Raw genomic sequence first — 12,395 nt, 5'->3', positions numbered from 1 at the left:
ATGGTTTCGTAAGTGGCTCTGATACCACTGAAGGAGAACGGCGATCCAAAACGCAACGGAAATTAAAATTTCTCCTTTAGTGATCCTTACGAATGGGCATGATCAGTGATAGAATAGTTACCTTTTGTGACGATTGAAACCTTTGATGCAGATCTACGGAGTGATCATGAACGTTGAACAATGACAACGCCTCTACTCAGTCCACACGAACAGATTCCTTCAATCTTAGTGCTAGCTGCTACAAATGAAGGCTTTGAGTGTGTGTGTGTGTGTGCGTGTGTGTGTGTGTGTGTGTGTGAGAGAGAGAGAGAGAGAGAGAGAGAGAGAGAGAGAGAGAGAGAGAGAGAGAGAGAGAACGAAAATGCAACCGCACTGGATGCTTCTGCACAAGGGTTCTATTTATAAAACCACTTGTGTGGGCTTCAAGCTAAAAGCCCACTTAAGTGTATGTGGCCCATATGTTATAATATGCCAAAATCTCTTAAGCGCGTGGTACCTTACCATATTTCGTATTCTACTTAAGTACATCGTACCTTACGAATTCACTTAACTGCACCGTACCTTACGGTGTTCCTTAGTTACTTTATCTCTCATCAATCGGTCCTTTGTGTGTGACCCTGTAGGTTTTCGCAGCATTGGCAATTATATTAAATCAGGTATTTAACATAATAAACAGTAAGCGGTATCTAGCAACACATCACTGCTACCCAAGACACAAAAATGTCATGTGATCTGACATATCCTTCTGTGATAATATTTATGTGTATAATTACCCTTTTGCCCTTATGTTTATATTAAACACAAGGCATAAATCGTGTCATCCTTGTCCAGCTCAATATTGGGCCCATATATATTTATCCTGTTATGCAGGATGGACAAATTCCATCTAGGTCACTCATGTCCCTCAGCATGCTTCGTGGAGTACCTATCATCTGTCTTTATGGTTATCCAGTTACAGACAATGTTTGATCAGCAATAAAGCAGTCGACTCTACATCTAGGGTCCATAGTGGTTTTAGGTTGAAGGGTGGTATACACCATTATCACCATGAGAATAACTTATGACACTTTGCATAACATTCTATATAGTATTCTCATAGCGGGTCAATCCAGTATAAATATTACTCTTAATATTCATACCTATGTTTAAGACTTGATAACTCCTTATCCATGATCCATGAGATATGATCATCAGTCTATATACATAATAGTCTTAATGCTTTAATGTTATCCCACTTCACAATAAAGCTCGACTACAGATACTTTAAGAATAGTGTCCTTATGTTTAATGTGATCTCATGATCAAGTCACACTTGATACATTAAACGGACTAGCTATTCTAAGGAATTTATTAAACAAACTTAATAAAGAAAAAGCCTTTTATTATTAATAAATAATTCGATACAAGTACCAAAAGTATTGGCCTCTAGGGCTTACACCAACAACATCAGCTTCTATAGCGGATGTCTTAAACAATGTTGGCGAACCCACTTATCAACCATCATCTAAAAAAGGCTCCATGAGTGAGACCAACCAACCCCGTTCTGGTGTCCTTGATACTTCACCACCAAATAATTCTACTCAACACTCCCACACCCCTGACACCGTTCATGAAACTGCTTCAATCTAAAAAGGTGAAGCTGGAGTGAACCCATAACCCATGGTGGTGGATGAATTAGTTGAAGATGGAGACAATCCTGGATACTATTTATACAACATCGAAGGAACAATCAATCCCCAGGAGGAAGGAGGTAACGTCGAAGATACGGTGATAGAGGAAGAGAACGAAGGCAGCCAGACCTTAGTCCCTAACGATGATGAAGGCTCTGAAGAGAGGGAGGCTGATACAAGCGAAGGGCAAGCTCAAAACCAAACTCTTGTCACTCCAACTATTGCAGTTATTCCGACGGGCGGAGTTTCGACAAGTAGTACTGGGGGGCCTTTCTGCAGAAAGACTGACTATTCTGAAACGAAGCCAACCCCTTGAATATTTGAAAGCTATGTTAATCTATAGGGAAAGTTCCTCGAAAAAAAAGCCTTAGCATTGCTTCGGTGTCTGAAGATCAATCTTCGAGAACCCCTGCGGATGAAGTGCTTTCCAAGATTAAAGACAAGATCTTTAAAGGTAACTTGTTCCTATTGCTGTTGGCTGATCCTTCTGCCACCTTAACCTTAAAGGCTCTTATGAATCAAGTCGACCTGCTAGAAACGTCCCCTAAAGTTGCTAACATTATATTGAAGATAAGTACTATGATCGGCCAAGCTGTCGCAGATCATAAGCTGCTACCTCAGCTAACAGGGGAAATCAAGAAGAAGTCTGGTTCTGAGGGAGCTTCCTGGGATCTGACACCGAGTCCACCAACAAGACGATGGAATTGGAGCAAACTAAACAAAAGAACAAAGAAAAAATTGAAATCCATGATCATTATATTGCTTCTTGGAGGAAGCAAATAGAAGAACTTCAGGCAAAGGTTTTTGAGGCAGAAAGAAGCAAAAGCAAGCTCTTAGAGTTTGATGATGCCTTAATGGCTAAAGAGCCAGAATTCGGCATGGAGTTCGTCGAACAGGCTCGAAAACTTGAGTTTGACCTCGAACTCCTCCGGTCGAAGAGATCTTTATGTGAGAAATGCCTGGAGCTTCTTAAAGCAAAGTACCTTAAGATCAAGGCCAACCTTCCTTTCTAATTTTTTAGTTTCCTTTCCATTTTTTTTTTGATGTAATGAGATTTTTTTTAATTGTAATGAATATTAGCCCTTTGGGCCTTCGAATCAAATGTAAACCATTTTGGCATTTTTACCATATTGGCTTTGATTAACTTATATATAACTATTTGTCTCTTATTTTTATCTCTTGGAGTACTGGTCTATACTTTTTTAAATATTTCCAATTTACTCTCAAAGTACTTCTGTCTTTATTAAGCTCTTCAATTTCATAGGCACCATTAGAAAATACTGGCAAAAACTGAAAAGGGCCTTCCCATTTTGAAGACCACTTTCCTAAGGTCTTATCCTTTCGATCCATTGGAAGGATCACTTTCCAGACCAAGTCTTTAGGAAAAAAACTTTTGACTTTCACCTTCTTGTTATAAGAGTTATGTACTCTCTTCTTCTGGCATTTTAATAACTCCAAGGCATTTAACCTTTCTTCATCAAAATCAACTAATTCCTTCAGCATGATGCTCCAATATGACTCTGTTGGAATTTCATGATGCCTTTGAATCGTTGTGGATTGTAGGTGAATCTCTATTGGTTAAACAACATCATGGCCACAAGTTAGCCGAAAAGGGGTCGACTTAGTGGCTTCTTTGGGAGAGGTACGACATGCCCACAAAATATGATCTAGAGTTTTGTGCCTATTTTTAGGCTTCTTCCCCACATGATTTTTAATCAAACCAATTATCACTTTATTAGCTATTTCGACTTGTCCATTAGCCTGAGCATAATATGGCGTCGAAGTTAACAGTTTGAAACCCATTTATTTAGCAAATTCTTGCATCTTTCGACTAGTGAATACTGACCCTTGATATGTTGTGACAGTCTTTAGGATTCCAAATATATAAATAATATGCTTCTGGATAAACTCAATCACATCCTCCTGATTCACGTTTGGTAAGGGTATAGCTTCGACCCATTTCGTAAAATAATCAACGCTCACCAAGATATATCTTTGACTTTTAGATGATGGTGGTCGAATTTCCCCAATTAAATCTAAATCCCAACTTCTGAATGGCCAAAGCTTGATAATAGAGTGCAATTCGCTTGCAGGAACATGTTGTATGCATGCATGTATCTGACATTCTTGGCATCCCTTTTCAAATTCAATGTAATCCTTCAACATAGTAGGCCAATACATCCCTTGGCGAAATAAAAGCCATTTCATCTTATGAACAACTTGGTGTGCCCCACACGCCCCACTGTGGACAGTCAAAGAGGCTAAATACGCCTCCGACTCACTGAGGCACCCTAAGCAAAACTCCCTCAAGAGACTTCTTAAACAAGTCTAATCCCAAAAGAACATAACTTAATGCTCGATACCTGGTTTTTCGATCAGTAGACGCCGTTGGGTTATGTAGATATACCACTATTGGTTTCCTCAAATCTTCATCTATCAGATCATCTACTGCCAATATTTCGAAGTTTCCTTCATCAACATATCCCAACTTTGTCTTTTCTAAGTCTGAAGGGGTTAATCTGGTTGCCACGACCTTTCCTCTGACTTCGATGACTTTTTCCAATTTTTCTTTTGAAATTTTATACCCAGATGCAATCTGAGCCAAATCGTTAGCCACTTGATTTTCCAATCGTGGTATATGTCGAATATTAGCCAGTTCGAATCTTTTTAGAAATCAACTGGCTATTATTAAGTACATAATTAAATTCTCCTTAATACATATGTATTCCTTTGTAATATATTTTATGACTAACTCTGAGTCACCCATTATTTCGACCCGTGTTGCCCCCAATTCCAATAATATTTCAAGTCCGGCTATGAGGGCTTCATATTCGGCCTCATTGTTCGAACAAAGACCTTTTACTCTGTACTTGAGTCTTGTTGGAATTTTATTAGGAGAAATAATTATCACTCCTATTCCTGTTCCATCCTTGTGACTAGACCCATCGACGTACAACTTCCAAGGTTCTAATTCAAGATAGTGTTGTGCATTTGCATTTATGGAGTGGTCGACTATAAAATCTGCAACCACTTGTCCTTTAACAACCTTTAATGGCATGTACGTTAAAGAAAATTCGATTAACGCTAATGCAACTTCCCAATTCGACTATGCAAAATCGGTTTGGACAACATATGTTTAATAACGTCAAAATAAGATGAAACATAAACATCAACCGGTTTTATATAATACTTCAACTTTGTACAAGATAAATACAAGCATAAACACAATTTTCAACTATTTTATACCTAGTTTCTACATCATTTAAGACTCTACTGGGGTAATAGATGGCTCTTTCAAGGCCATTATCATCCTCTTGAGCCAACATGCTCCCTAAAGTCTTGTCAGACGCAGATATATACAATCTCATACTCTTATTTTTACAAGGTGGCTTCAGGATTGGTGGATGACTTAAGTATGCTTTAATCTTATCGAGTGCTTCTTGTTGAGCCTGCCCCCATTCAAACCTTTCCTTGTTGAGTTGAAGTAATGATGAAAAAGCTTGTGTCTTCCCACTAAGGTTTGAGATGAATCTCCTCAGGAAATTGATCTTGCCTAGTAGGGACTGCAATCCTTTCTTCGTTGATGGCGCTTTCACTTCCATTATGGCCTTGGTCTTATTCTGGTTTATTTCAATTCCCTTTTTATGGACCACAAAGCCTAAAAAATCCCCAACCTGCACACAAAAAGCGCATTTAGAGGAATCATTTACAGACCATGCTTTCTCATCCTTTCAAAAGATATTTGAAGATGGTCTATATGACTCTTCCCTGGATCAGACTTAATGACAATATCATCTATATAGATTTGCATAAAAGTCTCTATAAAATCATGGAAGATCGAATTCATTGCTCTTTGGTAGGTTGCCCCCAGCATATTTCAAACCAAAACGTATCACCACCCATTTGTAGGTGCCTAAGGCTTTAGGGCATCAAAATGTTGTTTTTGGGACATCCGCTTCTGCAATAAATATTTGATTATATCCAGAATATCCATCAAGCATGCTTAAATATTCATAGCCTGCAGTAGATTTGACTAGCATTTCTGCCAGTGGCATCGAATATTCATCCTTTAAGGTTGCAGTATTTAAATCTCTAAAATCTATGCAACCCTCAAAGTACCATTCTTTTTTACAACAGGCATAATATTAGCTAACCATTCAACATACCTAGCTATGCGAATAAAATTACAACGAAGGAGCCTTTCGACCTCTTCTTTGATATTCGAAAGTATTGCTGGTGCAAATCGCCTTGGGTTATGCTTAACAGGCTTCTTTCCAGGCTTGATTGGCAGCTTTAACTCGACCAGATTTCTGCTCACACCAGGCATCTCATCGTAGTCCCATGCGAACAGTCTTTGAACTCTTCCAATAACTGGACAATTTCAACTTTTATTTGAGGGTGGATATTGGAGCTAATGTAAGTTGGACTTTTTATCAATCCCTCACCCAAGTCTATTTCCTCAAGTGGATCCTGAGCCAATATTTTAATATTTGTTGCTAGCGGATCCTTCTCGAAACCCAAATGCTTATCATCATAGATAGCATCGAGCCTCTGGCCTTGCTTTTTGTTCCGACCCTTGTCAGGTGGCATTGGGTCAAAGTCCTTCACATGACCTATTTGATCAGAAACTTCACTAGCTTCGACATCCATGTTTTTTACTTCGGCCTCTAAAGCTAATTGTTGCTTATTTTCGGCTATGTAAGCCAAAATCCTTTTTAGTGTTGCGAACTCATTCATCATCACTGAATTCGCTTCCCCAACCTATGGGTTCAATTCCAAACGCTCCTAAGTATCCAAAGCCGTCTTCACCCACTACCTCTTTGTCCCAGCGAAATCCATTGTAAGGGTGCAACGATAGAGAATAATAAGCTTTGTCATCAGGAGTAAATGCAAATCGGCCGAATCATAGAGAGCGATATTGGCCAAATGCTTGTCGAACTGGCGTCTGTCGATATGATTGATAGAGGTTTTGAAGTACCCTTGATCTACCTGTATATTTTCCATAATACCATCTGGACGCCAAATAATTATCCTCTAGTGTTTTGAGGATGGGACAACTCCGACCCCATGTATCCACTCCCTTCCAAGTAATAGATTATAGTTGGCCTTCGTCTCCATAATCATAATTTTTTTGGATAGTGTGCCCGTTCCTACGGTTAACTCGACTTGGATGACACCAAGGGTGGAACCCACTTTACCTTCGTAGTTGGTAAGAACCATATTATAAGGTTTGTCATCAGTGTCATACTTGCCAATTTTCCTTACCATGTGATGAGGAATCAAATTCACGATCGTGCCATAGTCCACCAAGATTTTATTAATGGGAACATCTTCTACCTTTCTAGTAATGAAGAGAGGCTTAAGATGACTCTTCATAACCTCATCGGGTCTCTCGAAGAAGGCATTTTGCTCGTCAACGCAAGCATTATTCATCACGTAGTAGTGTAACAACCCAATTTTTAGTATTTATTTCTTATATTATTATTATTATATTTTATTTATTTGGAGTGTTAATTAATTAATTGGTTGTTAGGTAGTATAATAATTGATTATATTAATTAACTTGGTGTGTTTATTGTGTTGGTTTAATTTATTTGAACTAAATAGAGATATTATAATACTATGTCTTATTGGGCCTAATAATTAAATTAGAGGTATCATTTCTTAAGCCCAAATATATACTAGAATAGTAAGAGGTGAGGAGAGTGAGAAGTAGCACTCATTTGGTCATTTTCAAGGCAACAGAGAAAGAAAAGAGGAGAAGAACAAGGGATAAGCTAGGATTTTCAGAAAATTGAAGAGGTAATGGGAGAATCCTTATTATTATGGGTTAGTATAATTGGGTAAATGGGTAGAAAAATGTTTAGGTTGAAATCCCTAATTTTTATGGTTTTGAAATTGTTAGGTTTTGATGAGTAATCTGTGATTTATGGTGGTTAATTGTGTTTGGAACTGATATATGGGTGAAATTGAGGGATAAGTGAAGAATCCAATTTTGATGTTTTATACTGTAGTAACGTTAAGAAAAATTCCAGTTTTAAACTGAGTAACGGGTTACCCGAATGCATTAACGGGTTACTTACTTAAAAATCTACCCAAAAACTGTATTCTGTTTTCGTGTTAACCGGTTACCCTAAAAGCGTTAACCGGTTACTTGCTAAAAACCTGCCCAGAAGTTAACTCTGTTTTTGTGTTAACCGGTTACCCTAAAAGCGTTAACCGGTTACTTACTTAAAAATCTGCCCAGAATTGTATTCTGTTTTCAGGATAACCGGTTACCCCAAATACGTTAACCGGTTACCACTGTTGAAAATTGAAAAATTGAGACTTTAAAAGCGGTATTCATTTTGAAATGAAACCTAAGTGTGCGTATTTGATAATCAGCTTATATATGTGAATAGTATATTTGTTATGAATGTGTATATGTACCATTGGTTGATAATTCATAGAGTTGAATTATGGTGATATGTGGAATGTTAAGATGGTAGAGATGATCTTAATTGCATATGTTGTTGGTATTTGTACATTCATTCATGGCATGGTCGACTTTATGGTGAAAGCGGTGAAACTGTGGGTTCACATGGTAATAGACGTTGATCCTTGAATGGAAATAGGCAGAGCAGACGTTGATCCTTAATTGGAAATAGACGTAGTGGCTTGGATTCTAGATATTGAATCGGAAAGCGGTGAAACTGTGGGTTCACACGGTAATAGACGTTGATCCTTGAATGGAAATAGGTGTAGCAGACGTTTATCCTTAATTGTAAATAGACGTAGTGACTTGGATTCTAGATATTGAATCGGAAAGCGATGAAACTGTGGGTTCACATGGTAATAGACGTTGATCCTTGAATAGAAATAGGCGTAGCAGACGTTGATCCTTAATTGGAAATAGACGTAGTGGCTTTGATCTTGTCCGAAACGGAAGCGTGGCTTGGATTCTAGATATTGAATCGGAAAGCGGTGAAACGTTGGGTTCACATTGCGGTACCACATGCATAGAGTCACATGTCTTGCATTGAGTCACATTAGAGTTATGTGATAATTGAATATATGCATTGATGTGATTGTTATGTGTGTATGAGATATGGTAATTGAATTTGGTGATGTTTGGATACATAATTTGGCAAAACATGTGATTATGTGAAAATTGTAGTTATGTATATAGTTGGGAATATAGTATTGGATTTTAATATTATACTCCTTGAGTTTTGATGGATGTTTGAAACATGTGAAATAAATGTTGGTTAGTATTATTTACATGGTTATACAAGGTGTGATGAATTCCGTTAATTGTTGATTTAATCATTGTGCTTTATTATACTTCTTCATAATGATTTGAATTCTCACCCTTCTGTTTGAATGTTGTCTTTACATGAGCATCGTGCAGATACTCAAGAGTAGTGTTGCTGAAGTAAGTGGAAGGTAGCTTACTCGAGATTTAGCCGGAGAGTTTCCGGGTTTTGGTTTAGAGACTAGGTAGTGAGTCAATGTTCTGGTCATGTAACATGGGGTAGATTAGTAGTATTGAACTCATATATTATTTGGATATGTATTATGCTATTACTTGTGAACATGTTTAATTGAAATTTGTTGTTGGAGAGGCCATAGTGCCAAATAGTATGGATATGGTTTTATTCTATCTTAAGGAGATTATTGAGAGATGATCATGGTATGGGACATGAATCATTTTATGAAATACATGAATATTCATTATTTTCCACTGCGAACGCATATTCTTGAATATTCATGATAATTGAAATGTGTTATTTTAAATGACCAGGTGTATTGTATATTGATGATGAATGATGTTGGTTTTTGAAAGCTTTTAATTTTTGAAAACGTCGATGTGACGCCCTTTTGTTTATATGCGTGTTTTATTCACTCTGATTATATGTTAAGTATTTTGGGGTATAGAAAGGGGTGTTACAAGTAGCATACTGGCTTATGAGCAACCATTTCTCTTTCTGTAATGTTGTCGGTATCTTCGACCTCTATGATCCGGTTAAACTCCCTGGGCATCACAAACACCACACCGACTAAAACATCTAGAGAAGCCTCAGATCCTGAGTCGAAATTATCAGTCAATATTTAATCTTTAGCATCCATTTGGTTATATCTTTCTCTGGCCTCCTCAGCTGGATCATTGAATTTTCTTTTGTCGAAGCTTCAGTCTTCCCTTTGCTTCATAGGCACGTTCGTGCTAGACTCAACTTTGTCTTTCTCACCAGCATCCCTCTGGGCTTTCCTTCTCCTCTGCCCCCTTTTCCATTGAGACATTGTCATAGGGTTTTTTCCTTTATAATTTTCAGAGACATGAGAGGTTCTTTTGTCGGCCTGAAATTCCCTACGGTAAGCTAATGACGAACCCCATTCAACTTCGAAGCTCGTCCGTTTCCCTTGACCTCGTTTCCTATCATCAACTGGCTCTACCCATTTCCCATTCAAAACTTCAGCACTAGGTTTCAAAGAAGTGGGTTTAGTAGCCGGCCATATTCGCTTGGCTTCACCAAGTTTTACCATCGGCCGTCTTGGATCATAGTATCTCCTAGGGTCGAAAACCCTTATGGGCTAAACAACTTGATGATTTTGAAAAGCTTTGCAACCCTCTTGGTGATTCGCTCTCCTTACCCCTTTGATATTTTTGGCCGCCTTCTTGTCAAACGCACCATTGCACTGAGGGCACAACATGACTTCCGATTGCTTCTTCTGGAACCTTCAGAGGAAGTCAGACAATGTTTCATCCTCTTTAGGGAAGGAAATATTGTTATGTTCTTCTTGTCAACATGCATCGTCAACTTCCATGGAGGTCTCCTGAGATATCTCGACCATATTAACCTCCATGTTGACATCTTTAGTGATATCCAACTTTTGGAATTGTAATTGAAGCCCCTCAATGGCCTTGTCTATCTTCACGAAACCATCAACAGTTTCCTTGGTGATTATTATCATCTTGGAATCTTCAGCATCCCCAGCATTAGAGACATCGACGTTTTTGTTGGTGGTATCTCCCACAACTTTTTGAATGAAGTTATTAAGATATTCTTGCTCAAGGTATTCATAAACCTTAGCCATAACTGGTTCATTGACAAAGTCTTCAGTGACTTCAGTCATGTCGAAATCATAAGTGACTTCAACTAGGTTCACTTCCTATGGCTCAGTGTAATAGGTATCAGCTACTTGTAGAGGATCGGTGTCGATTTTCATCTGGCTCCGTGTTTTGTCTCCAAATTTGAGTCTTCCTTCTTGGATGGCATTCTTCACAAGATCTCTAGAAAGAAAATATTGAGATGTTTTATGACCCAGAAAACCATGGTATTTGCAAATAACCCTCTTTTCTTTCTTTGTTCTAAAGGAGGTACTTTAGCACCCGGGGGTACTATCATTTGACCATCCTTAACTAACAAGTCAAAAATTTTCTCACATTTTGTAACATCGAAAGTATAAGTTTTCTTGGGAAAATTTTCTTTCTTTTCTGGTTCGATAGGGTTTTTTCCATTCGAAGGGGCCAAAATTTTACACACGTATGGTGACCCTTGCTTCAATTCAGCAAGGTCAATCTCGTTATCGTCGAAGTCTGAAAGTCCATGATAGGACCCTTCATCATCATTTCTGAAATCGACATAGGCTACCCTTTTACTTTTATTTGCCCTAGCCTTTTCTTCCTTCAAATGTTCTAACAGTTGAACCCTATCAGCCAGTTGGGCCATATCTCTCAGATATTGGGTATCTAATTTCTTCCTAATCGAATAATCAAGGCCCCCAATGGCCATTTCGACTAGTTCATGCTCTAGAACTTGTGTAAAACACATATCTTTGAGTAATCGAAACCTATTCAGATAGTCATCAATTGGCTCAATAAAATTTCGTTTGATACTAGCCAGTTCCTTCAGATTTATCTTCATTTGTCCCATGTAAAACTGCTCATGGAACATTCTCTCTAGTTGGTTCCAAGTGTGGATCGAACTTTGTGGCAAGGTGGTGAACCATGTGAAGGAATTATTTGTGAGAGAACTTGGAAAAAACTTTATCCTAAGGCTCTCATTTTTTGACATGTTTCCTGCCTCAATTAAACATCTATCCACGTGTTCGATAGTGGATTCAGTAGTATCCCTAGAAAACTTAGTGAATTTGAGGATTTTTGTTCTTGGGGGTGCGTCTTCCTGTAAGATATACTCTGACAGAGGTGATGTATCATTTGGCCTTCGAAGGCCGAAATTTACCCCATTTTGAACCATAATCCTCTCGACCATGGCTGCTAGATTATTATCTACTTCCAAATCGTCATGTCGAACTTGCCGTATGATATCATCGACGTTTTGGTTTCTATTTACCATTACTACCCTTGGTTCCCTAGGTATTTATGGTTAGATCCTAGGGGGTACTACTCCTACCCCCTTATTCAACATCTCTGGTTGCAGTTGATTTTGTGGGGTCTGGTTGATAGTAAGGTCTTCTTCGAAGGTGTCCCCCTGGTTTTCTCTTACCCAATCTCTAGGAGGGTGTTGTTGGGGCTGTGGTACACCCAAGAATTCAGACATTTGTGACACCCGCACTATCATCTGTTGATTTGACTGAGCCGTATTTTGAATCAGAGGATTTAATATGGTGGTCAATGTTTGGGTCAACATTTGGACCATCTCATGGTTACTTTTGTCCATCTGTTGTCTCCACACTACTGCGGAGTTATTGGTAAGACTAGGTATTTATGTCTGGTGTCTCAAA

At 38.4% G+C, this 12,395-nt stretch overlaps 1 protein-coding gene across 1 annotated transcript; it reads right to left on the bottom strand.

Annotated features, from left to right (window-relative positions):
• Window positions 1-10,930: 10,930 nt before the first annotated feature.
• LOC127102709 (uncharacterized) lies at window positions 10,931-12,007 on the bottom strand. The gene has a single exon (XM_051040054.1). It carries the CDS (start codon window positions 12,005-12,007, stop codon window positions 10,931-10,933), a length of 1,077 nt encoding a protein of 358 aa, XP_050896011.1.
• Between the last annotated feature and the right edge of the window lie 388 nt (window positions 12,008-12,395).

The sequence above is a fragment of the Lathyrus oleraceus genome, chromosome 7, assembly GCF_024323335.1.
Source record: "Lathyrus oleraceus cultivar Zhongwan6 chromosome 7, CAAS_Psat_ZW6_1.0, whole genome shotgun sequence".
Classification (NCBI taxonomy): domain Eukaryota; kingdom Viridiplantae; phylum Streptophyta; class Magnoliopsida; order Fabales; family Fabaceae; genus Lathyrus; species Lathyrus oleraceus.
The sequence above is the reverse complement of the archived record's forward strand: the minus strand, read 5'-3'. Positions and strand labels throughout refer to the sequence as shown.

Excerpts from the sequence above, each read along its gene's own strand:
- LOC127102709 (XM_051040054.1), bottom strand. The coding sequence starts at position 12,007 with ATGGTAAATAGAAACCAAAACGTCGATGATATCATACGGCAAGTTCGA.